At 41.6% G+C, this 27,176-nt stretch overlaps 1 protein-coding gene across 9 annotated transcripts in view; it reads left to right on the top strand.

Moving 5' to 3' along the window:
* klf8 (Kruppel-like factor 8) overlaps window positions 1–27,176 on the top strand; it is an 82,358-nt gene that overhangs the window by 5,868 nt on the left and 49,314 nt on the right. For 5 of the 9 annotated variants that reach the window (XR_007263620.1, XR_007263621.1, XM_048604994.1 and 2 more), the window contains exon 2: window positions 4,098–4,267. The exons of 2 other annotated variants lie outside the window; for them this stretch is intronic. Coding sequence is in view for 4 of the 7 variants with exons in the window: in XM_048604994.1 (XP_048460951.1) it covers window positions 4,208–4,267 (60 nt within the window). In the remaining 3 variants the exon portion in view is untranslated. Of the gene's footprint in view, window positions 1–4,097; window positions 4,268–7,065; window positions 7,090–27,176 lie in introns of those variants that run through there. 2 more of the 9 variants (XM_048604996.1, XM_048605000.1) reach the window with 2 other exon arrangements.

Here is a 27,176-nt window from a genome sequence, read left to right as displayed (position 1 = left end):
AAATAATGAAGTGAAGTTACAATCGTTTTATTTCCTCCTTTTTTGATCAGAAATTGTTTTAATTTTGATTCCTGTAAAGCATCATGGTGGGCCCCTTCAATTTAACTGTTAATTCAAAAAAAAGTACTCGCCAATAACTAATTGGTAAATAGATGCAAGAAATAGGACTGCCAACCTTGCAAGATGTCCTGTACTGCATCGACAGCAACTTCTCCCCCTCCCCTCTGTTGATTGAAAATGCCCTCAACTGCTTCTCTTGCATTTCCTGCACTTCTACCCTCAAAACCCCTCTCCCCAATGAAAATAAAGACAGAGTCCCTTGGTCCTCACATACCATCCAAACAACCTCCACATCCAACACATCATCCTCTGCTACTTCCGCCACTTACAATCCGACCCCATCACCAAAGAGATATCCCCCCACCCTTATCCCTATCTGACTTTTGTAGGGACTGCTCACTCCGCAACTCCCTTGTCTGCTCCACCCTCTCCTCCAACCCCACCAGACTCGGCACCTTTCCCTGCAACTGCAGGAAGTGCTACACCTGCCCCTACGACTCTCCCCTCACCTCCATCCAAGGCCCAAGACAAACTTTGCAAATCCAACAAGGATTCACCTGTACATCTCCTGACCTGGTCTGCTGTATCCATTGCTCCTAATGTGGCCTCCTTTACATTGGTGAGACTAAGCATACATTCGGTGACCGATTTGCGGAGCGCCCTGCGATCTGCATGCTACAATCCACAACACCTTCCAGTCACCAGCCATTTTAACTCCCCCCTCCCACTCCCTGGATGACATGTCCATCCTGGGCCTCCTCCAGTGTCACAACGACGCCACCTGGAAACTGGAGGAGCAGCACCTCATATTCCACCTTGGGAGCCTACAACCCAATGGCATGAATATAGAACGCCTCAGCTTCAAAACCTCCCCACTCCCAGCCTCAGCCCATGACCAACCCTACTTCTCATCCTAGCCTCCTTGACCTGACACAACCTGTCCGTCTTCTGTCCCACCTATCCACTCCTCCCGCCTCATTGACAAATCCCCACCACTACCTACCTGCACTCACCTATCACCATCCTGCCTACCTTCCCCAGCCCCACCCCTCCTCTCTCTATTTATTTCTGAGCTCCCTTCCCCTTCCTGATGAAGAGTCCTGACCTGAAACATTGACTCTCTTGCTCCTCTGCTGCCTGACCTGCTGTGCTCCTCTGAAATCTCAAAGAATGTAAAGAATAATCTTCGGGAAAGTGTGCAAGAAATCCTGGGGAAAAATGTGTATTCATAAAAGAATCTCAAACATTTGAGTTTTGAAATACTGGAGATGGGGCAGGGGTTGAAAAATCTGGACTGGGTGGCACGATTGGAGGCAGCATCCCATGAGATGGAGCCTCCGAGAACATAATCCAACCAAAGTTGGCAATACTGATGTGGTGTGACAATAAGACACAAAGAGCAAAACATTGCTATGTGCTAACTGTTGTCACAATCAGGCTAGACCATCTCAGCCTGGGCAGTGGTAATAAGCTCCTTGAACTATAGAAGGGAAACATAGGATTGCTGCTGTTGGTTGATTTTTGTTGGACAGTGAATTTGGTTGAAAGTAGATCCAGTGTTGCCTGTTACAGTGTTGTAGTTGACTATGCATCGACTGGACTAGCCTGCAAATAAGTGATCCTAGCTGCTATAACAGAAGGACATGACCAAAAGTAAGAAACAAGAAGGAAAGAGGCCAAAGTAGGTCCTTACACACACTTTCTTTTTTCAAATGGGAGGATAAAACAAATGGAATTACTTATCAGTGATTGTTCTACTTGATTATAGTTAGCAATGAGAGTTTTAAGACTTGTCATCATTGTTTTCTGCCAGAACTGGTTTTAAAAGCTGCAGAAAGTAATGTAAGTACGTGGGTTTGTAGAGCATCCTATCCACTCCTTGAGATGTTCCAAAATGCTTCAGAGGCAGTGGATTGCTTTTGGTATGTTGCCCCTGTTATATAGGCTGGTAAAACAGTAAGTGTACACACAAGGCTCCACAAACCGCACAACAGAGAAGTGACTAGTGTAATCTGTTCTGGTGATGATGATTGAGGGATAAAAGCCGGTCAGGGCACACAACAGTTTAATATTCTTCAATTGGATATGCGAGAATTTTTCAGGAGAAATGAGCAGTGTGTACTTTGAAATAAAATTTGGCAATGTCACCCTGACAGAAGTGAAAGCCTTGAAAATCCTAAATTCAAACTGACTTGAACTGGAATGGTAAAGTGAACAGTATGTTCTAAAAATGTGAAGTGAGCACATGACCATTGACAGATGCCTCACCCCTTTTAGATTGCCTCTCCATGACCTGTCGTTGACCTCCACTGGCTATATCCACCTCTTTGTCCCTTACACTGTGACCATGTGGCCCTCTGGCTTCATGCAACCGTAAACCACCTGGATGAAAAGAATATAAAAACATGTGCTGGGGCATCTCTTATTGGTCCTCCAGACTCCAGAGGCTGTCTATTGTCTTTAATTCAACAATGCTTCCCACCTTTTAGTCACTAATTGGACAATTTGCTAAAAATCTTCGTTGAATGACTGGTCAGCAGTATCAGAGCAGTAGGAAAGTCGACGTTTCAGTTCAGGACCCTTTTTCAGAATGGGGGAGGGGGAAGGGAGCTGGGAAATAAATAGAAGGAGGGGTGTGGGGCGGGGGAAGGTAGGTAGAATGGTGAGAGGTGAGCGCAGGTAGGCAGTGGTGGGATTTGGTCGGTGGGATGGGTGGGGCGGATAGGTAGGAGAGAAGATGGATCGATTGTGTCGGGTCAAGGAGGCGAGAGGGAAGAGGGGTGGGGCTGGGGAAAGGTAGGTGGGGTGGTGATAAGGTGAATGCAGGTAGGGAGTGGTGGGGATTGGTCAGTGCGATGGGTGGGGCGGATAGGTGGGGAAGAAGATGGACAGGTTGTGTCAGGTCAAGGAGGCGGAGATGAGAGGGAACTTTGGACATGGAATGAGGCCGTGGGTGGGGAGATTTTAAAACTGGTGAATTCCATGTTTAGGCCATCGGGCTGTGGGCTCCTGAGGCGGAATACGAAGTGCTGCTCCAGTTTGCGTGTGGCGTCATTGTGACACTGGAGGCCCAGGATGGACATGTCACCCAGGGAGTGAGAGGAGGCATTGAAATGGTTGGCAACTGGATGGTGTTGTCATTTGTCATATACAGCGCGAGATGCTCCACAAAACAGTCCCTGAGACTGCGCTTGGTCTCACCGATGTAGAGGAGGCCACGTTGGGAGCAACGGATGCAGTTAACCAAGTTGATGGATGTGCAGGTGAACCCGTGTCTAATGTGGATGGTTTGTTTTGTGCCTTGAATGTGGGTGAGGGGGGAGGTGTTGGGGCAGGTGTAGCACTTCCTGCGGTTGCAGGGGAAGGTGCCGGGGACGGTGGGGTTAGTAGGGAGTGTGGAGTGGACGAGGGAGTTGCAGAGTGAGCGGTCCCTACGAAAGGCAGATAGGGGTGGAGAAGGAAATATATCTTTGGTTGTGGGGTCAGATTGTCGGTGGGGGAAATGGTGGAGAATGATACGGAGGCTGGTAGGGTGGTATGTGAGGACCAGGGAGACTCGATCTTTATTTTTGTTGGTGGGGAGGGGTTTTGAGGGCAGAAGTGCGGGAAATGCAGGAGATGTGGCTGAGGGCATTTTTGATCACCGGCGTTGGGGGGGGATTTGTGTTCCTTGAAATAGGAGAACATCTGGGATGTCCAGGAGTGGAACACTCCGTCTAGAGAGCAGATGCGGCAGAGGTGAAGGATTTGGGAGTAAGAGATTGCATTCTTGCAGGAGGTTGGGTGAGAGGAGGTGTAATCAAGTTAGCTATGGGAATCGGAGGGTTTGAAATAGATGTCAGTGTTGAGGTCGTTACCACCCCCTCCCCAGTTCTGAAGAAGCGTCCCGACCCAAAACGTCGTCTTTCCTGCTCCTCTGATGGTCCCTGACCTGCTGTGTTCCTCCAGCTTCACAATGTGTTGTCTCTGACTCCAGCATCTGCAGTTCTTTCTGTCTCTCAGTTGAATGACTGTCGGTTTGTTTCTATACTGTGTAGGCTTCTGACCTCCACCCATTTACACCTGGCTACTGGATCCCAGTGCCTGACAGTAAAGTCTTGCCCTAGGTGTGAGAAGTCACCAATGCTGCAAGAATGGAAAAGGATTGATGGGAAATAGAAAATGTCTTGCAAATGAAAGTATGTTGGTAAACTCGGTGCCATTTTCAGTACGTTTTTTTAGTTAAAATTTCATAGTACGATAGAACAGTACATTAGACAGTTCTGAAAAATGCCATGAAATTTATGATGGCCTGTTCCAGTATTTCGTTTTATTTGCCAGTTTTTTTTCAGTCACTGAAATTTCTGTGTCCACTATTAAGAATTTAACATATGTACATTTCACAGTAACATGCTTAAGTTAGTCATTGAAATGTATCTTGTGCTTTTTTGGAATCTTCATGAATGTTTAGGCTTAATATTTTTCTAGAGTTTATCGTTCTAATTTTAGATTGCACAGTCTGACCATCGCACTGTCTGCCACAATTCTTCAATAACTTTCTCTCACTTTAGCTCATGAAACCACAGCAGTGTCTGCACAAAGGTTTTTCAAAACAATTCAGTGAAGAGTTGAAAGCTGTATTCCTTCATCAGAAAGAAAACTAAAGTTGCCCTTGAGAGAATGAGAATGATGTTGCTCATTACTCACCAGTTACAGTATAGTAGTCACTGTTTTGTGCTCTTCAAGCTTAAGGGAGAAGCATTAATCTCAAACATACAAACATGATCTGCGAGTGAGAGTGTGGCTCAATAGATTTTCGATTTACCAAACCCAAAGTTGGAAGCGTTGTTCTGATCTTGCTGATGGGATCATTGACATGCCCCTGTTCCTGATTGTCATGGGATAATCCACCGGAGGTGTGCTCTGGCACTTTTGGAGCAAACAAAAATCTTAACAAAACAATTTGATCCTCTTTGGTTCTTGCAGACCAAGTTAATTAATTTCCTTAGCCCAGTGAAAATGAGAGGTTTTTTTCTGAATGCTTCAGTGACATATTATTGGCTGACAAGAATTCTGTTGAGACAACACAGTGTGGAGCTGGATGAACACAGCAGGCCAGGCAGCATCAGAGGAGCAGGAAAGTTGATGTTTCGGGTTGGTACCCTTCTTCAGAAGTGGGAAGGGGGAAGGGAGTTCAGAAATAAATAGAGGAGGGGTGGGACTGGGGAAGATATGTGAGTGATAGGTGAGTGCAGGTGGGGAGTTGTGGGGATTGGTCAGCGGTATGGGTGGGGCGGATAGATGGGGAAGAAAATGGACAAGTTGTGTCAGGTCAAGGAGGCGGGGATGAGAGGGAGGGTTGGACATGGGATGAGGCCGGGAGTGGGGACGTTTTGAAACTGGGGAGTTCTATATTCACGCCATTGGGCTGTAGGTTCCTGAGGCGGAATATGAGGTGCTGCTCCTCGAGTTTGCGAGTGGTGTCATTGTGACACTGGAGGAGGCCCAGGATGGACATGTCACCCAGGGAGTGGGAGGGGGAGTTAAAATGGTTGGCGACCAGGAGGTGTCGTTTGTCACATCTACAGCACAGGCGCTCTACATGGCGGTCTCCGAACATCCGCTTGGTCTCACCGATGTAGAGGAGACCACATCGGGAGTAGTGGATGCAGTAGACTAAGTTGATGGATGTGCACGTGAACCTCTGTCTGATGTGGAAGGTTTGTTTTGTGCCTTAGATGGAGGTGCAGGTGGAGGTGTAGGGCCAGGTGTAGTACTTGCTGCAGTTGCAGGGAAGGGTGGTGGGGTTAGTGGGGAGTGTGGAGCGCATGAAGGAGTTGTGGAGAAAGCGGTCCCTTCGGAAGGCAGATAAGGGTGGGGAGGGAAATATCTCTTTGGTTGTGGGGTCAGATTGAGAGTGGCAGAAGTGGCAGATGGTCCAGGTGAATTTGAGGTTGGGGTGAAAGGTGTTAGTAAAGTTGATGAACTGTTCAAGCTCCTCGTGGGAGCACGAGGCGGCGCCAATACAGTCTTCGAGGTGGGGGATAGTGCCAGCGTATCTGCGAAAGAGGGACTGTTCCACATATCCTACAAAGAGGCAGGCATAGCTTGGGCCCATGCGGGTGCCCATGGTCACCGCCTTAGTCTGTAGAAATTGGGAGAAGTTAAAGGAGAAGTTGTTCAGGGTAAGGACAAGTTCAGTTAAGCGGATGAGGAGGAATGGTTGGGCCTTCAGGAGAGGAAGAAGCAGAGGGCTTTTAGGCCATCCATGTGGGGGATACAAGTGTACAGGGATTGGATCGTCAATGGAGGGGGATGAGATACTGTTGACATCTCCAGGGGACATAAGAACAGTTCAAAAGCACTTTGGCTGTAGACTGTTTTGGGAGGTCATGTGATCATCAAAGTGCATAGATGTGCAAGAATTTATTTTCCTTTTTGTAATGGATAGAGGTTTTCGGTGAAGTGCAGGACTTGCACCAGATGCTGTCTGTGACAAGGAAAGGTGGGGGACTTGGAATATCTGCCTCGAGCTCCTTCCTAAAATTTGAAAGGGATAAAATTGAAATTTCAGGTCTCTGTGGATAGAAATCTTGCTGTGTCTTTCCCATTTTCCCAACAGTTTTCTCAAAAGGTAGCAGCAATGCTTGCATATTTGTTGATGAATTTCATTCTTTATGATGGAGGATCTGTAGCAGGGCATGTAGAAGCACACTCCAAAAATGCTCAGCTGTATGTTTGTTTCCTCCCTTTTCTGTTTTGAAGGTGAAAATTGTAATTGCGCTTGGCAGGGTCAACTGGATATGATTTAGGAACAGGGTGTGGGCTGTTCCTCTCGGAGGTCATATTCCAGCACAGCTCCACCTGAGATCTTTTTAATGCAGCACAGATTAGGGACTGAATCTGGAATCTTCCTCGTTTATGTGGCATTGTACTACACATGCACTTGTTATTGAGGACAGCTCTTGTAACAACCAGTCGTGTTTAATTGTTGTAACACAACATCGCAACAGATATCTTGCTGAGTTTGCACGCGCCTAAAATCATGAGGTAAGACTATAAAATATTCTGCTTTCTTGTTTCTATCCAACGTGTACCTTGTAAAGGGTGGACTTGATATTTTAACGAGATATGTACTGATGTGTTTGTTTTGTAACAATTGCTCAAAGCTCTTCAGTAGTGCAGGCTGTGCTGGCCTCACATGGAATCCATGCCCATATAAGTAGGGTGGTGTTCTAGGGAGAGGTTGCACAAATTATATCTGGTTTCTATAGTGATGAAAGGACTTTCACACCCACATTTTCTACTGAAGCACCACACTGTTTAAGGGCAGGAAATGTGACATAGTGGATATCTCCCCACAGGATTTTTTTACCAATGAAAACAGAGGGAGTGGTATCACTTCAGAACTGGCAGCAAAGATGCTGTTGCTGAGGAGCTAAACTTAAATCTTACGCTTGAGCTTTACAATTTTCATATGCAAAAGCTGGGAAACTACAAATCAAATAAACTACTTGTTAGGATGAAGACATTCTGCATATTACCTCTAAATAGATACAGTAAAATGAAAGAAAGGTTTGGTCAAAATAAATTTTGTGCACTGCATTTGTTTTGGATGCTAAGGAACAAAAAAGATATTCAAGTCTGGAGGAATAGTAAAGACGAATCATGAGACTGAATCAGAATAGTTTTGGGGAAAGACTGCAGAGGTTAGAAAGCTTAGAAAGGATATGACAGAGTATATCGAAACAGCTTGCTTTCTTTTTTGCAGAATGTCTATTTGTTGTAGGTTTGTTTAGGTCAAGGAAGAACAAAGTGAGTCATCTGTCATGATGTTACTTATTGCTACTGTTCTGTTGTGTCATGTCTCTCAATGATTTTGTTACTGTGCCTTTAAGAGATTTGCTCATGATATCAACACTGCATCATAACATGTGACCTGAGGTTTTAAAGATCTCAATCTATCTTATCCCCAATGGCTTGAAGCATGACACTGTACTGGAGGTTATCTCTTCTGTAACATAATAACTTAATATCTAAGAATGTATGTGCCAGAGGAAGTAATGCTTGTATATAATAGTTGCAATGAATGTCTGTTGTATTCTTCAATACCATGATAACCACTCTCAGTTTATGTTACAGAAGATAACAAGCATTACTACACCAGGTAAAATACCCGACTGGACACAGACTCTCCCCATTGTACATAATTGTCTTGTTTTATAATTGCATAATCTTAGTGAATTGAAACAGATTATGCTATGCATGTTTGTAACAACAGACTTTCTGTGGCTGTCTTCTGCTAAAGGAAAAACAGCAGCAACAGAGACTACGTGCAACTGATTTATGACACTGAAGTATAATGAAAGATCACTTTCAACTTCTTAGAGGTAAAAAAAAATTTAATCAAAACAAAACTTCTGCCCCATCATTCAAGTAATTGACAAGGAATGGATTTGCAGATGGATTGCTATCTGAATTCAAAGCAGAGACTAGGAATCAAGGGTAGCAAAGTCAGAAAGTGGGAAGTCATGTCACAGGATCAATGCTTGGCACCAGTGGTGTTCACAATTCCCATTTCCATGGTAATGGAGTGAGAGCAGGAGAATGGCATTGAGGTAGAGAATCAGCCATGAGCGTATTAAATGGGCTGGATGGTCTGTCTTTGTTTCTAAATTTAGTGCCATCTACAAATTGGTGTATTGGGGCGCAAAGTCCATACTGAGAAGGACTGCAATATATTACAGGAAGGCGTTTAATAATCTAACAGAAATAGCATGTAGAAGGCAAATAAAGCTCAACACCAATAAATGAGGTGGTCCATGTTGGTAGGAAAACTGAGGAGGTAATTTATTACTTAGAAGAGGCAAATCTAGAAGGAGAAGAAGAACAAAGGATCTCGGAATACATGTATACCAGTCACTGAAAACTGCACCACTCGTTATCAAGGCCATAACAAAGCAAATCAGCTATTAGACTTTATTTATGGAGAGTGAGAATTGAACAGCAGAGAAACTATGCTAAACCTGCATTGAATTAGACCATGTTTAAAGTATTATGTGCAGTTCTAGCTGCCATATTGTTTTAAAAAAAATAGAAGCGAAGAAGGTGCAGAGATTTACATGGGTGATGCAAGAATTGTGTGAGTAATATGTTTCAGAAGAAAACTGACAGGCTGGGTCTCTTTTCTGTTACAAAAGGAAAACTGAGGTGTCATGTAATAGAGGTCTTTAAAACCGTAGAAGGATTGGACAGATTGGAGATGGTGAATGGAAATGATAAGTGGGTAATTTCACGAACACATGGCAGAATTATAATTTTGCTCTTGCTTTTAGGGTGGCATGTTAACATTTTCCTCCAGTGATTTCATAGAAATATTATAGCAGTATATCTGTAGTTACACATTGACAAATTTCCTTAAATCACATCTTATCCCAGTATAAAAACTTTGCTGTAAAGTGAAGAATTTCCAATTTTCGTCTTGAGTTAGATATTTTTACTTTCTCCCCTCTTTTGAAGGCAGGGATATAATTGATAACTTTTCTCCAGAAACTGGACCAAAGTGGCCTGTCTTTGTGTGAATCCAGAATACCAAATTACTCCAAACAGTGGAAGCTTTCTACATGCTATTCTGTTCAGTGAAAGGCCAATTTGGTGAATGCCACCTATTAGCATTGTATTTCTCTTCATTCCGCCACCTCTTTCAAAATGATTTGTATTTTTTGGATCTCTTTCTCTTAAATATTGCAATTTGTTGACTAAAATGATGTTGAAAATGGATTGGTTGCAGTTGACTTACTTTACACAGTGGATAAAGTGCATGTTAATATTTCACTCTAGTGTTGAGCTCAAATGCTAATACAACTGTACTCCTGACAACTGTGAGAAATGTTACTTAAATTTCTGTTACATGTAGGTCTGTAAATGAGGGCTTAGAACTGGGAGTGGATCTGACCTGTTAAGTCTCTGTTGGATGGAAGACACTGTGCATAGGTTGTATTAAAGGGTTTAGCTGAGTCTTGCAGTTGGCGTTGTCAAGGACAGTGATCAGAACGAAAATATGTTGAAAAGACAGCACATCAAATTGCACCCCAAGTGTATCAAATTATCTCACTGACCACACTTTGAACACTGTAGGATTTGGACAAGACTGAAGTTGGAGGTTATATCTAGGGGCACATTTAGAAGTTACATCATAACAGAATTCAACCCACTTTAAAATGGAAGCCTCGCTAAAGAAAAGAAAACAAAAATGCTGGGAAAGGTCAGTGAACAGGCAAGTTCACAGGCCAGAGAGAAATAGTGGTTAAAGATCGTTCCTTAAATGGATTGATTGGAATACTTGATTTCTTCATTATTTTTGTACCCAGTCTTAAAGAAACATTTTATTCTGAACTGGATTTGTAAATGTTGAGTTTGAAAAATGATTCTGCTGTCTCAAAATGTATACAAACCTTCTGTACTTTGTTTGGCCTCATCTTTTGTGAGCGTAATATAACTGTGTGGAATGGTGTGTTATAACAAGGTGTAGAGCTAGATGAACACAGCAGGCCAAGCAGCATCAGAGGAGCAGGAAAGCTGACGTTTCGGGCCGAGACCCTTCTTCGGAAATTCTTCAGGATTTCTGCTTAGTCTGCTGTGTTCATCCAGTTCTACACCTTGTTATCTCAGATTCTCCAGCATCTGCAGTTCCTACTACCTTGGAATGGTGTGTTGGCATGTTGGCTGCTGTAGCTTATTTTTCACAAAGTCACTTGCATTGGCTAAATTATTTGTAATTGGCCTGTTCAGACATGTTATTCCCAACTCCATGGCAGATGGGACCTGAAGCTGGACTTCTAGCCCAGTGGCAGGGTCAATACCACTACTCCATGAGCCTTTAAAAATTCATTCTAATCACCTGCATTTCTGAATGATATTGATGGGGAGGGGTAATTGCAGTTGCTTAAAATCACCCAAACCCAAGATGTATCTCCAACTTTGTGCTTCTGATTGGCGGTTTTCTGGGTTTTGCTGATGTGGCTGTTGCAGGTTTATGACAGAGAAAAAAGTCTTTGAATAATGAAGCCTCATAAGAAGGCGCAACTTCTAAGGTGATGTCCTTAGACACTGAAGCACTTCTCACAGTTGTTTTCATTCAGAACAACATTGAACTTCCTCCTTCCAGCTGTGTACTCCAAAAGTTATGAGTCACATGTTCATACTCTAAGCTCCTAAAAGTATTGGCAGTTCCTCGTTGTTAAGAAGGGCACTTTGAAAGAAAATAATCCACAATTTTTTTTTGCAATTTTGAACACATCAAAACTGACATTGAAGGAGGCTTGGGAGAAAAAGTTGCTCATAAGTACAACACATGCTGGAAACCAGAAGTAAAAACAGGAAGTATTGGTAATACATTTGTGGAGAGAAAAACAATTACCATTTCAGAATCAATGATGTTCAACTCTAATGCTTGTGCCTAAGTTACAGTACAGTGCAGATCTAAAGTGAATTAACCAATTTCACAATAAAGCTCTGTATTTCACTTCTGCCTTGGACAGTGAACCCACTACTTACTCTCTCGTGAGAAATTTGCAGTGGGTGGTTGAGTGTTTGTTTGCTTGCTTCCCACAGAGTGGGGGCTTTAGCCTGAGGGTGGGGTTCAGAAGTCTGCAGGGAAAATCCTGCACGTGATTTTTAACTGGGCTTTTGTTCATCTTTGCTCTTTTGACTTGTCTTCTGATTTTCCTTGTGCCATTTTTTCTGTCTACAGAAGTTCAAGTAGTTCTTGTTAATTGCTGTACTATTTAAAAGAGCTTGTACTGTTTGATGCAGCTCATTGCAAAATGCCCTTTTTCATTAAGCAAGCTTAGCATGTAAAACTGCTTTGTTTTATTGTATGCCATCTGTCCAGGTCACTTGCATTTGGAAAAAAAAATATTGTAGCACGTCTTTAACCAACAAAGCCTACTGATGTTTGTTGTCATATATGTCGACGTGGTAAAATGGCCCACAGTTGCTGTACTATGAGCTGTAAGGAACATAAGAGCAGCTGTAAAGGGTGGGGAGCCACACAACTGGCCCAGTTTTAACATGTGGCTTGATGTGCAATGAGGCAGACGTCTTCATTTCTTCAAGTGCCAAAAGAGCACTTTTCTAAAATATATTTTTATTGCAGTAACAGCTGGCCAGTTACTTAAGTCAGCTATATCTGATGGTTTCAAATGAAGCTGTAGTTGAAATTTTGTTGTTTTTGTTCTGGTGTTGGCTTTCAAACTCATGTTCTGATCCATTTTGCTTTCCCTGTAGCTTCTCTGTCTCCTTGATCCCACTTTGTACAAACCTTAACTTGTCATTTCATTTCACAGTAGCTGATGATTTCTTCTTCCAGCTGATTAAAATGGCAGCCAGGATGTTGAAGTCCTTGGGCTTGAAGCAACTAAGATAGACTACTCAAATCCTAGCTTCCATTAAAGCCAAATTCCTTCTATAAGTGATATAAATTGTAGCTATTTTGGATTCATTCGGCAGATACACTATTAGGTAAGGGCAGACGGATTAAGTGGATAACAGTTTTCAGAATGCTTGAAATTATCTCCAGGTTTTACTGAGGTGGGCAAAGGCCCGCAAACCTAGTCCAGGAGGCAGGTTGGTAGGTTAAATATGTTAATGAAGCTGAAAGCCTCAGATTTAACAAGCCTCAATTGAATTTCTTGCGCCTTGGGAAACCTGAAATCTCCTTGTGGATTAGAAGCTGCAGTGGTCCTCCTCTTCCAACCCACCACCCCCTCCCCCGCCCCCCTCTTTCATGCCAGTGCATACACAGACGCACAGATCCCTGTCCCTTCCCCTCCAAGCACGCTCCCGTTCTGATGCCCGCTCTCTCATCTCTGTGGCTCTGGCTGGGTGGCAGACAGTCCCCTGTAACCAGCAATTAGATCAACCTGGCTCTGTGCGTTGCTCTGGCCAGTTGAAACCAAACCTGCCCACTTGGCCAAACCTGTCAGGAGCAAAAGTCACATACTTTTAAACTTCCAGGTTATCTGTCATGCTGGATTACAGCTCCCAATGAATCGACAAGTAAGCCCGATTTAATTCTGGGAACCTGGAAACCTTTGAACTCAAGCCATAACTGAAAAGGAGTATCCTGGACCACTTACTGTACTGTAAATGTCTTTAAGAATTTGTAAATTTGTATTAACTTTGTTCATCAGCAATTGCCTTGTCCTCTTGATCTCTTGGTTCGTCCAGTGCGAGAGCAGATGTAAGCATACCCATTTATTGTCTGTGCAGGGAGGTGTGGAAAAGCTTTCACATGTTCACTGCCACTGCTTTGATGATTATCCTGGTGGTGCCGTGGTTCAGGGTTAGTGTGAGAAGATAACTTTGCGCATCTGCTTGCTTCACAAGTTGTTAATGATTCTGCCTCTCATGAACACCCAACTTCTTTCAATGCAGCAGTGCAGATGTAAAAGGGAGTTCAGTTTAATTGGTTGATGAGCAACTTCAGGCTGTCTTTTGTAAGATATTTTAAATATTAACTCCTTTAAATTTGTTTGATTCTAGCTGCTGATTGAAATAATTTCATACGAGATAGTCTCAACAGATAAAAATAAGGATAATCCAAAGAGACTTTGCAAGTATATTAAGAGCAAAATAGCATCTAGGGAGAATAGGGCCCCTTAAAAATCAACAAAGTCATCTATGTGTGGAACCACAGTAGATGGGAGAGATAAGAATATTTCGCATCAGTTTTTGCTGTGGAGAAAGACATGGAGGCTAGGAATTCGGAGAAATAAATATTGGTGTCTTCAAATCAGTCTACATTACAGAAGAGGAGGTGCTGGAGCTCTTATAAAAAACATAAAGTTGGATAAATTTCTGATCAAATGTATCCCAGGATGTTGTGGGAAGTTAGGGAAGAAATTGTGGGACCCCTAGCAGGTATTTGTATCATCTGTAGCTACAAGTGAGGTGCTGGACAGTTGGAGGTTGGCCAGTGTTATGCCTTTATTTAAGAAAGACTTTAAGGAGATGCCTGGGAACTCTAGACCACTGAGTCTGACATCAGTAGTAGGTAAGTTGTTGGAAGGGATTCTGAGAGATAGGATTGACATGCATTTGGAGAGGTAAGGATTGATTAGGGATAGTCAGCATGACTTTGTACATGGGCAAATTGTGTCTCCCAAACTTAATTGAGTTTTTTCGAGGACGTAACCAAAATGTTCACGGGCAGAGCGGTAGATGCCTGCATGGACTTTAGTAAAGCCTTTGTCAAGGTTCTGCATGGTAGACTGATAAGTGAAGTTAGATCACGTGGGATTCACGGAGAGCTTAGATAGAAAATTGGCTTGACAGGAGACAGAGGGTGGTGGTGGGGCGTTGTTTTTCGGACTGGAGGTTTATGACCAACGGTGTTCCGTAGGGATCGGTTCTGGGTCCACTGCTGTTTATCATTTACATAAATGATTTGGTGTTATAGTTGACAGTGAAGAAGGTTGTCTATGATTACAAAAAGATTTTGATCAATTGGGCCAATAGGCTGAGGAATGGCAGATGGAGTTTAATTTGTGTAAATGCGAGGTATCACATTTTGATAAAACGAACAAGGGCAGGACTTGCACAGTTAATGGTGAGGGTCCTGGGGAGTGTTGTCGAACAGAGAGACCTAGGTGTTCAGGTATATAGTTCTTTGAAAGTTCTGTCACAGGTAGACAAGGTAGTTAAGGTGTTTGTCATGCTTGCCTTCATTGGTCAACACAGAGTATAGGAGTTCAGATAACACATTGAGGTTGTACAGGACAGTGAGGCATCTTTTGGAGTACTGTGTATCATTCTGGTTGCCCTGCTGTAAGAAGGGCTATTATTAAATGGAGAGGGTTCAGAAAAGATCCATCAGGATGTTGCCGGGACTGGAGGGTTTGATTTATAAGAAGCGCTTGGATAGGCTGGAACTTTTTTTCACTGAAGTATAGGAGATTGAGGGCTAACCTTTATAGAGGTTTATAAAATCATGAGGGATGTGCATAAGGTGAATTGCGAAGATCTTTTCCCAGTTCAAAACTAGGGAGCATATTCTTTAAGGTGAGAGGAAAAAGATTTAAAAGGGACCTGAACAGCAGCTTTTTCACGCAGAGGATGGCTCGTATGTGGAATGAACTGCCAGAGGAAGTGGTAGATGCAGGTACAGTTACAACATAAAAGACATTTGGACAGATACATGAATGGGAAAGATTTAGAGGAATATGAGCCAAATGCAGGCAAGCAGGACTAGTTTAGTTTGAGAAACTTGATCGGCACGGATGAGGAGGACAGAAGGGTCTGTTTCCTTGCTTTGTGACTCTGTGATTCTATTTCAGAATTAAGCAGATATTGCTGGAAAATCACTTTATTCAGGGATGTACTTTAATTGGGCCTTTACATTTTGGATTAATTGAAACTCCTGGAAAACACATCCCTATTAAGTTGCCAGTGTGACAGTTATTGTGTAGAGGAAAATCCTGAGAATGGCATGGAAGAAGCACAAGTGATCATTTGAAAACTGCAGCCTGGCTTCAAGCCACATGCGTGGTTACTGGGATGCTGTGTGTTATTTGCTTATAAAAGGTTTTTAGATAGTTGAGATACTTCCTTTGGAGAAGAACTCCCTCAGAATTTCTGTTGAATGTGTTGGTTCGTCCTGGAGGATGACTGTTCGGGCACCTTGCACCCTTCTAAGTACCTGAGCAAAGCAGATGAATGTGAGTAGGGTCTCATTGGTGAACATCACAGTTGAGCCCTTTCCTGTCCAACGTAATTTTTTTTTCCCCCAGGAGAGGTGTGCTGGACAGCAATTAGCAGTATATATCCTAGCTAACGTATTTTCTGGGTTGAGTTGTATATTAATAAACACAATATAAAGATGCAGACTAAGCCTGTATTCTGCACATGGTTGCTGAGGAAAATTATACCTTTTATAGAACACTAGTTAGACCTCAGCTGAATTACTGTGGATAGTCCCGCTACCAGGATTGGCGGGCGTGCAGAAGAGATTTGCAAGAATGGTACCAGGAATAAGGGACTTGTTAGATGGGAATACTTGAAGAAGTTTGGGTTATTCTCCATAGAGCAGATAAGGTTGAGAGGAGATTTGGTAGATGCCAAAATCATGACTAGTTCTGATAAAAATAAAGAGAAAATGTTTAACAGTTGCATGGTAGCCTGTATCGAGATAACCCAGATTAAGGCTAATTGGCAAAGTAACCAGAGGGGAAACGAGAAATGAAAACAGAACATGCTGGAGAAGATCAACAGGTCTGGCAGCATCTGTGGAGTGTGAAACAAAGTTAACGTTCAGGCCCAGCATGGCTTTTTCAGAAGAGGAGAGTCCAAAGAAATCATATTGGAGTAGAAACGTTAACTCTTACTTTCTCTGCATAGATGCTGCCAAACCTGTTGAGTTTCTCCAGCATTTTCTGTTTTTGTTTCAGGTGTCCAGCATCTACAGTATTTTGCTTTTATTTGAAGCAAAATAAGGTTATGTTTTAATACAATGATTGTTAGGATGCAGAATGCGTTCCTGAAAGGATTATGAAAATGGATTCAATAGTTAACTATCAAAAAGAGAATTGGATAAATCTTTGAAGGGGTTCAAGTTGCAGGCTGATGGAGAAGGAATAGGTGAATAAGATTATTTGGGTCACTCTTTCCAAGAACCTCCAAAGCCATGATGGACTGAATAGCTGCTTTATACTCGGTGAATTCACATGCATCCCCACGTGTGGTTTGGCTGATCTGAAGATGCACCCAAGGGCAACTTTGTAATGCCACACCCCACCAATCTATGCTGGAAAATGTGCCTGTGCAGCTTGTAATGTGGTGTACTGGCATCGGGTGTCTCCAGAGCAGATCGGAGGTCACACTTCCTCCCTGTTATTTACACTGGAGCTGTTCCAGGCCATTCCCATAGTTTTCCCATGAGGGAGCAGTCATTACAGACAGGTCTCTATGCTGTCAACAAAATAAATGAGCTTGTTTTTGAACTGCCATGAATATGGTTTCCTTCCAGAAGATCATTGAACAAAAGGCAATTCCTTAATATTTTATTTTCACGACTATCTTCAGGTCTCTAAATATAATAAATATTCTGTAGTAGTGCATTTGGGATTTATAAATATTTTGCATAATTAATTTTGATCAAACCTGTGACAGAGAATCAAGTTTAATTTGCCAACTAATTCAATATATTTTGAAATGAATTAAAATAAATAGCATATTTATTTCATGATATTGATATTAATTTAAGTACATTTTCTTATAAATGTAATGTATCCATTGAATTTGTTTTAGTGTGCATAGCTTCTGTTTGTATTCAAATGAGGAACTTGCTTTCATTCCAATTCATATTCTTGTCCAACACATTGCGATCTTGGAGGGATTCTGTAAATCTGTCCCTTCAACCTCTGATCCAAGGCCCCCATCCATGTGATTCTTCTTTATGTCTGGAACATAAAAAAGCCACTTCAGACTCTTGCAAGGTCTAAAGTTACGATATTTCCTAGTGGCTTTACATTTATAAATGTGGGAGTCACATGTTGCCATCCTCTGTGATGACTTTTTGTGTGAAAGCTGATTATCCTGTAAGACCATTCTGCAGTTGGCTGAATGTATTGACCTGGGATCCAGGCATTGAGGTGTCTGTTTTTACCAGATTGAAGTTAGTAGGGAAAGTTTTATGGAGTTCTTGTGGCAGCAGATGTTCGTGTGTGTATGTATATTTGCTTTGAATGATTTGGATTGATTTAATCCCTCCAGTTTGAATTGTGACATTGGCAAATGTCAAGATTATATTCTAGATTCACGCCTTCTTTATTTTTGCAGTACCTAAGTAAAAGCATACACTACTGTTTTTCAGTTCTCCTTCCATGTCCTGTTCTTGTTACCGTGGCAACTGCTGGCTCAATGTGAAATGGGAAAATGATCCATGGGGTTGGGCACTAAACCTGGAGTGTTGTTTACAGGAAGGATTGTGAGTCTCTGCAAATCAGCACCCCAGTAGGTGTGTATTGGGGTGGGAAGGAGACTATAACCAGGTTGCACGTGTTTTTGTTGGGGAGGCTGGAGGAGGAAATGTTGAACAGAAGTGTAACAAGACTGTGTAGAAAAGGGAGAGTCCAGCAAGATGAAGCGTAGCGATGTAGTACTGGCTGTGACAGGAGCAGATTATGGCTGATATGGCAGGACTGTATGGGGAGACCTTGCAGCATGTGTATCTGTATCACAATAACACAATGATTCACCAGTAGTACAGCAGGGTCCCATAAACGTGCATGCAGCAGAGAACCTGATTTATTTTGGAAAACATTTCGTTTATTAAGTAACAGTTTGAAAGAAAAAAATTCTCTTTATGTCTTTGTAATGTCCATCTTTGCTATGTTGAATCTAGTTCCATTGTAGGTGTTCGGGAGGAGTTTTTGTTTGAATGAGAAATGTTGGGGAGGTTGCTTCTGAAGTTGGAGATTTTTTTTGTCTAGCTGTCATCATTAGAGCTTCAGTGGCTCTATATATTGATGAGCCGTGGTGCTACTTTTGGTTTTCTTTTGGTTATTGCCTTTGGTAGTCGCAGCAATATTAGGCATCTTTGATAGCTTGATGAATGTTCACCAGCTGTAATAACCCTTTTCACGGTGTAATGCTTACACCAGGAGCTTCCATTGCTGCTGATATTTGCAGCTTTTAATCAATGGGTAGTTTACACAGCAGACGAGTCACATGTATCTGTAAATAGCTAGAACTCGGAAAAGGAACTTCTTTACATTTTTGTACACTTAATCTATTCCATAGTAAGTGAACATTTTCTACAATTACATGCTTTGTTGAAGGTATTTGTGCAAGGATGCTAAATCTGCTGAAGGCTGGTGTATGGCTCACTGGCACAAGCAGCTTCCTGTTCGAATGAAGGGTAAGTGTTGGGAAGACATCATTACTGTATTCACCTTCAGTGGGCAGAATTTGTGAAGATGATGGGGGCATTGCTCGCAAGCTGGGGAGCCTGTGAGAGCCCTGTCTTACTTCCTCCTTGGAAAGGCCCACCATCTTATGTGCCAGTCATGCGTAGTGTCAGTTCTTCCTGGGATCACCAGACCCTGGGACTGCAAGTCCCAGAAGTTTTTCATTATTTGACAGCACCATGGCTGAGCGGTGGTTCTAGCTGATTGTGCTCCCATCTAAGGCCTAGGAGCATGGAGGAAGACAGGCCCACAGGTGAGTGATGGTGGTATGAGGAGTTGGCAGCAAGGCCAGGGGGTGGCTTGATTGGGCTCCCTCTTCCCAATGCCAGTGCTGTCAATCGAGTGCTGAGTTTCTGAACAAAGATGCAATTGGGAAGGTGGCAAGCTCCCGATCTGTCACTCTCTTGCCCATTTAATTGCTCCCTGCCACCAGGCATACCATGGAAGGAATTAAAGTCAGCTTACTGTCTACATTTTCAGTGGCAGGAGTATTTCAATGATTACCAAAGGTGAAAGCCCAATTAATGTCACTTTCTTAACCCAGGGACACTGGATAATTCAATCCTGCCAGCCTAATTGATATCAACTAACTTAGTACGAGTTGACACCAAACTTGGCATCTTCTTGGGTTAGATGATTTGTAATACACCAAATTGGGGTGTGTTTTTTTTTATTGAGCGTAGGTTTTATATTTAACAGTAGACTGTAGAGGTGCCACTTTTCTCCGAATACACTTTTAACCAATGTGCAAACTGCAGCTGATTGTACTCATTAATATGATGAGTGCTGTCAGTTTTTCTGTAGTTAGCATTTTGTACCCAAATTAAATCTAACCCTAGTATGGCTGTACTTCCTATTTCGCTGACTTACCCATTTAATGGATTATTTTATGAATTGAATCGGAATAATTCTCAGAATTGCACTTAAGTGTTCTTGTAATAAAATGACCATTGAAGAAGTTCCGTTTGAAGGTGATGAAGATAAACTTGTGCTGATGGAAATTCCTTCGATCAGTGAGCCCATTCTTTGAAATCTGCTTCATGGAAATGAAATTCAAGTTGATTCTTAAGAAGTTCTGCTGTTGGTGGTGGATGTTAATATTTGATGGCAGTAATGAATTGTCAATTGGTATGTTGTCATAAAGGCCCTGATATCTTGTGATTTGGTTTACTGTTTATTGTATTATAAATAATAAAATATAATACAATCTGTGAACATAGATCTACACATCAAAAAATTACATGTATTGATTTTTGTGATGGAACTAAATAGTGTATTTCACTAATTTTGTGATTGATTTACCCTCCTATAACCTGTCAGAGGCATTTTGCGTTTTTCAATTTATAATTTAAGTATTGTTCTATTGATTCTGATCTGTCTTAAAATTGACAGAGCTGCCATTTACAGTTGTGTCCAAACAGTTAGGCTGGCTGTTAGTTGTAAGATGACTTTAAGCTTTCTTCTTTAAGCTCTTACTACTTTTGTACTACATGGAAGTACGTAACAAATGGTCTCTTAATTATGCCATGTAGTAATCTACACTAAATACAAAATCGTTGTCAAAATTTAATGTTACACCAAAGGTAGAAGCTAACACATTTTTAAAAAAATGTTTAACTTGACACCAAAGGAATCAGGTCAACTCTGGAAGCACTTAAAAGTGGCAGGTGGGTCTTGATTCTAGGACTCCATTCCCAGATCCACTGATCCTGCAGGATAAGAGTTTAGCTGGTGATCTCTGTATCGCACCTTCCGGTCTGGCTGGCTGCATTGTGTGGGGATGCACTTTATACACTTGCAATTTTCACAGCGTTTGGGGCAGATTCTGGATGCTTTATGGTTAATAATCCCTCGGAGTAATGAGCCAAAATTGGCATATTAGAACCCATTGGAAGATAAGTTAAAATGGTTTTACCAAGCTCCTCAGTATGCAGTATGTAGAGAAAAAATGAAACACTTAACAATAGCATGCCTTGAATTACTGAGGGGGGAAGAAAAATCACAAAATCAGAAATTTGGTTTCAAAGACATGTCTGTTCTTACAATTCATGGAATCAGCAACCATATATAATAATAGATACCCATACCTCTCAATCTTATCCAAACCAACGTATATATATTGACAAAACAGAGCCAAGAATAAAATAATTCATTACAACCTCAAAGATTTCAATCAATCAAAGCAAACAGTCCATTTCGATTTGTCAAAACAGAACCCCTACTGAATTAATCCACTTGGAAATTTTGGAGCTCAAGCAAGCCTTCATCACGTTCCGTTTTGGAGAAACCAGTGTCAGGCCACCTGCCTCCAGCCTCAACATCAATTTGCTGTGTTCCAGGATTAGGTATTGAGTGCCTAATAATGAGCAATTCATCTTGTGTATCTTCTTTTTAATCATTGACTCTGCACTAAATTGCTTTGGATTCAGGTAATATGGGTGTAAATTGGTTCATTAATGAGTTTAATCAATATCCCAGTGGCTGGGAAGTCTGTCTGGCCAATATGCTTCCTGTTGTGACAGGTTAGATTACAACCACTCCTAGATATTTTGAATCCACCTGTTCTAACATGTTATGACACACCTCTGAAGCAGATGAGACCTCTGGCCCAGAGATAAAGATGCTGCCACTATGCCAGAAGAGCCCTTACGTCCTGACCTAGCTCTATCTGATTGATCCTTTCAAAGGATTAAGGACAGAAGGTTTCTGTTCAAGACATATTTCTGAAGGTGTGATTCATTCCTACAGAAACCCAAGACTGGCTTATGTAGTTGGTTTTCTGGTTCTGTACATACTGGCAGAATGGACAGGAAGGCCATATAAAGGCGATTGGGGGCTGGGAATGTGGAGTGGGTGTTCAGGAATGATGGCTAGTGGATCTGACAGCTATGAAGTCATACGGAACCAAGACAATCCTTCTAACTAGATTGCCCCAAAGAAAATTGCTCAGTACAGAACCTTTTTATAAGAAGATGGGTCTGCCAAACTAAGATGTTGCCTACCTTGGTCTTTAAAATCTGGTCATAAATCATCTCCGGGAAGTGTTAGCCTCGGATCGCTGGTAACACTTTTAATTCTGAGGCACGCCTCACCCCAGAAACTTGAACATCTGTAATCTGAGGTGACATTTCAGTTAGATTTTAAGGGAGCACTGCAGTGTATGGTGTCCTGGCTTTGGGATGAGATGTTGAACAGAAATGCTGGGCTAGACTTTCCCAGCCCCATGGAGCGGGGAATGTAGGGATGCTTGGAAAATAAGGAGTCGCACAATATGGCGCAGGCTACAGAGCTGGTAATTCCAGAAGCCGCCTCCTGGTAGATTGCTGAGACAGTTTCCCTGCTGGAAAGTGCAGGCTTGGGAAGTCTAGCCCCCTGTCTGCCTCTCCATATCTGTCTGGGTGGGTAGGTAGGCAGAAATTCCCATGGTACTATCTGAAGAAATGCAGGGAATTCAATGTTCCTGGTTAACTTTCGTAACTGAACCATGTTTGTTGAAGTAGACTATCTGGTTATTGTTGCTGTAAATTGTCTGCCTGCTACATTTACTTACATTCCATAAAAGCATTTTCAATTGTTGTGAAGCATTTTGCAACACTGAGGGTGTGGAAGATGCTCTATAAACATGAGCTCTTAAAATAAACAGTGAATACTAAAAGTAAAGTTCAACACAACTAAAATAGTATGAGAAATCGGTCATTTACCCCTACTAAGCACATCCAATTCTGTTATCATTTTGATTCATTCAAAAGGCAGTCTGTACTCTCCATCTGCCTGTACTTATAATGCAATTTAAGAGCTGCATGGGTTAAAATATCTTCTCATTTCATTTTAACAAAACAGTAGCTGCTGTCGTAGTACTTGTGTGCCACTGGCTTTGACTTCTTCAATGTTCTTGCCTTCTGCTTCATGCTGAATCAGATGTAAACAAAAATTGCATCATATGTCATAAATTATCTTGTCATGTCAAACAGCATTATTTCGATGTGTAATGTTAACTCATTCAGCTCCTTTAATCCTTTATTGCTTTAGAAATCGGATACAAATATAACACTCCTGCAGGCCCATTCTGCTGCATGCAAGAGTTTTCAGCAATTTTATCTAACAAACAGTCTGGATAGAATTTCTGCTGATGCAGTGAATGTCAAAGGATCGCTGGGAAACTCAGTAGTTTTAACCTCTGATACATTGAATAAATTGATGACAATACAACTGCTTCTGGAAACTCCTACAGATCAATATCACAATTATTTTTCCTCTTATGAAGTTCAATACTTTGCTTAACTATTTCTAAGTCTGTTATGACTCCAGACTGCTTTCGGATGATGAAAGATGGATCTTGTGCTTCATGAGGATAAGTGACCCATTACTAAAGGCATTTACATTTTATGTTGAACTTTACTTCTGGTATTTACTATTTATTTTAAGAGTATGTATATATAGAACACTATTTATATTGCAAATCATTGTAACATGCTTTACAACAACTGAAATATTTTTGTGGAATCTCAAATTTTGCAGACAGTTCTCACAAACAGAAGTAACCAGGTGGCCTATTTTACTGACATTGGTTGGGTGATACACAGTAACCTGAAGTTTTATCCTGACAGTCCATTTCACAGACTCCTGTTCAATGGTATTAACTTCACTGACGTGTCTGGTTGGACACGTTAATTTAGATCCATCATGCTATGACAATGTAACACTCAGCAGTTAAAGACTATTTTCCATTTACTTTCTGTAGGCATACTTATGATCAATCAAAGAACCTCTGAAGCCATAGTAGTCTTTTGGGGCGACATCATCAAAATGCAAATACTTATGCCCAAACATACTCTTAACTTTACAATGGTTTATCTTGTCGATTAAAACAAGAGCAAAGAATAAACATGAACAAAAACAAAGTTGCTGGAAAAGCTCAGCAGGTCTGGCAGCATCTGTGGAGGAGAAAACAGAGTTAACATTTCGGGTCCAGTGACCGTTCCTCAGAACTACTCAGAAATACAGTGAATACTATATACAGCAGAGTGGGACCAGGAATCTTTGCCTAACAACAGCCTTCAGTTTGATTTAACTGCTGTTTGTTACAAACCTGTCAGTGCAGTACATGCAGATGGGAGGTGATGGCCTAGTGGTACTATTGCCAGACTACATTCTGGAGACCTGGGTTCAAATCCCACCAATAATCTGAATTGGGGGAGTGATCAGTTAATTAGCTAGTGAAAAATCAGCCAAATTAGTTCAGTTGGGTGGGAGTTAGTTTGAAGATCTAAAGATTCTTGGTTTAATCCTGGGTTGCAGCAGAGTAGACTGTGCACTCAGATATCCAGAAGCCCGCAAACAAGAAGCATCTCTCATCATCTCTCTTTGTGAGGGAAAAAAGTCAAAACTTGAAGAGTCTGAAAAGTGAGAACTCAAAGACCTACTCAATTAGCTATTGAATCGAATTATTGCTAGAATCAAAAGAACTGAAGAAAAGAACTAAGAGAAGTAACTCTTTTGACTTTGATCTATAGAACACGTTTTCCTAATCTATATCCTCCAACTAGAATATTTATGTTAAACTTCCTGCTCATCTGTCTTATTTGTGGCTGAATTTGTATGAATTTGAGGTATTAAAGGGTGAAGCTTAAGTCACATATAAGTAAATTAATAATCCTTTTCTTATAAAGGACAAAAAGTGCTGGAGAAACTCTGCAGGTCTGGCAGCATCTTGGGAGAAGGCAGAGTCAGAGGCAATGTTTCAGGAGCAGTGAGCCTTCATTAGAAGTGACACTGTGACCCACACAACTGGCAGAGACTGAAAACCAAATCTCCTGCTGTTGTGTTGAGATGCTGCTCTCTCTCTTTCTATTCTGATGGCAGCAGCAGCAGTGGCTCAAGACCTCATTGCTTTGTACATATGCCTTAACTGTCAAACAGTTACAACAGTCTATGCACAATGCACTGCAGAGATCAGAAGGGTGGATGGTTTATACTCAGGCCAACTGCGCCATCCACTGGCAAGCAAGGGCAAGCTGGGCAGTCATGGTGCTCTTTCAAAAAGGGCTGCAAGAACTAACAGGTTTTGTACAGTAAAAGTCAAAATCTTGCAGATGTATGCATATATTAGCAAGTGAAGAAAGAAAGAACGCTGTTTTATTGTAGCAACGTTATTATCTACTGCCAAAGCAGTTCTTTTACATTATGGCATAATTTCCTGAAATTCAGTACTCATGTAGACGGTTTTAGTATGAACGTGAAACACATTAAAGATGGACACTCTGAAGATCCACCTAGAAATAGTCAGAGTACGTCCTGAGAACTTTAATTTTACTGAAGGTTAGGTTGTAAATTTCGATGTGCACAAGTGATATAACCAATTATGCTAACCAGAGTAACCTAGAGTTATGCTAATCACAACACATCTCACTGTTTTTAAATTTAATGTGTGAAGCCTTCAAAAAAATGTTTTCTCATTTCTCTTAAAACTGCCCTTCAAACATAATCATCTCATGCTTGTTCTACAAATCACATCTTATTTTGGATTTGGGTCTAGTTGTGCATGAAGTCCAAACCAGGCGCGAGTAAAGCAAGATACTAATTCAGCAGTCGATTTATGCAAGTGAACAAATCATTATTCTTTGCTCGCCTACACTCTGTGACTAAGCTGATGCTATTTCAGTGAGCTTCAATGGTTTGAATAATACTCATAGCCACACAAGTCTTTACAAAATACAGTAGATTGGTCTTTACTCACTATGACACTTGCTTTCAATATGAATCTGGCACAATTTCTATGGAATGTGTTTCTGATAGACACAGTGCGATGCCAAGTAAGTGGTACATTAAATGTATATAACTTTCAGACAGAGAATATTCAATTAACCAATTTTTTAAAAAAGCCTCACATTTATTTCAGTGCAAGGTCACATCAGGCTATAAGCATTATCCTGACAGCTCTGGTGGGGCAATGGTAGTTTTCACCTCTGAACCAGGAAGCCTGGGTTCAAGTCCTACCAGGTCCTGAAATGTGCAATAACATTTCTGAACAGGCTGATTAGGAAATGTTTATAATATTAGCGAAGTGACAGGAAACAAATACTGGCGAATGGTGGTTTGGGGGCTCATGTGGTGCAATGGTAGTGTCCCTGCCTCAGGAGGCCTGAGCTCAAGGCCCACTCGCTCCAGAAATGTCTGGACAGGTTGATTAAAAATATCTATTTGTGCTGTCCCAATGTCTCCCAAATTTTTTCTACTGCTACCCCACTTCAAATGTATGAAAATTGTTGTGATACTTCTGTAAGAGAAGCGGAAGGGAACCTATGACAGCAGAGGCAATGGAGAGGGAATCTGTGAGGGGAAGGGAAGGAGGTGCAGATACATGACAGTCAATACAGTCACTGAGTTTATAACTTCAAAAGTTTCACTCAAGATGCCAATTGGGATCCCCACCCTCAGTTTGTGAAATCCTACACCTGCCTGCATAGTTCCAGCTGTGTTAATGCTATAAAAAAATGGTCTTCACAAATAAAATCACACTGGGTTAAAATACTTTGGTCAGCCTTCACAGTATCTCCTTCTTTGGATGTAATCTTTTCCTCGTCATGCATCATGAATACAAGTTTTTGTTTAATTTGAAAGTATTCATTTAGTTTACTCGAATGTTCTCAGTGAACTGCAACCTACTTCACCCCACTCCCTCACAACCATCTCCATCCTGCTCCTTGGAAACCACCATAAATGCTGGTAGTGATTCATTTGAAATTGTATAGACACAGTACAACTTCGTCTCTCTCCCTGCCTGAGAGATTTTTTTTAAAAACTAAATTAAAAAGCCATTCAGTGATTTACCTTAGCAAAAATGTCATTAGTGCACAAATTCAGGAAATGAGATGACAAGTAAAAGTAGAATTAGGCAGTTTTGCTACATGGCTTGTTTTTATTACTTGAACAGAAAAACAAGCTCGAATTCTGCAATGCAAACATGGGCAATTGAGTTACCATTTTGCACCAAAGTCCTTACAGTCCCTTCACTAAAAGTTTTCTCTGACAACATGAGTGCTGGAGACTACCACAAAGTACTAATAACTCAACTAATGTTGGTCTTGCAACTTGCCAAATATGGGGCTTCAATCAGCATGTCAAACAAAAGTGCTGGAAAAGCTCAGCAGGTCTGGCAGCATCTGTGGA

This window comes from Rhincodon typus, chromosome 14 (genome assembly GCF_021869965.1).
Source record: "Rhincodon typus isolate 14 chromosome 14, sRhiTyp1.1, whole genome shotgun sequence".
Lineage (NCBI taxonomy): Eukaryota > Metazoa > Chordata > Chondrichthyes > Orectolobiformes > Rhincodontidae > Rhincodon > Rhincodon typus.
This window is presented reverse-complemented; position numbering and strand designations above follow the sequence as displayed.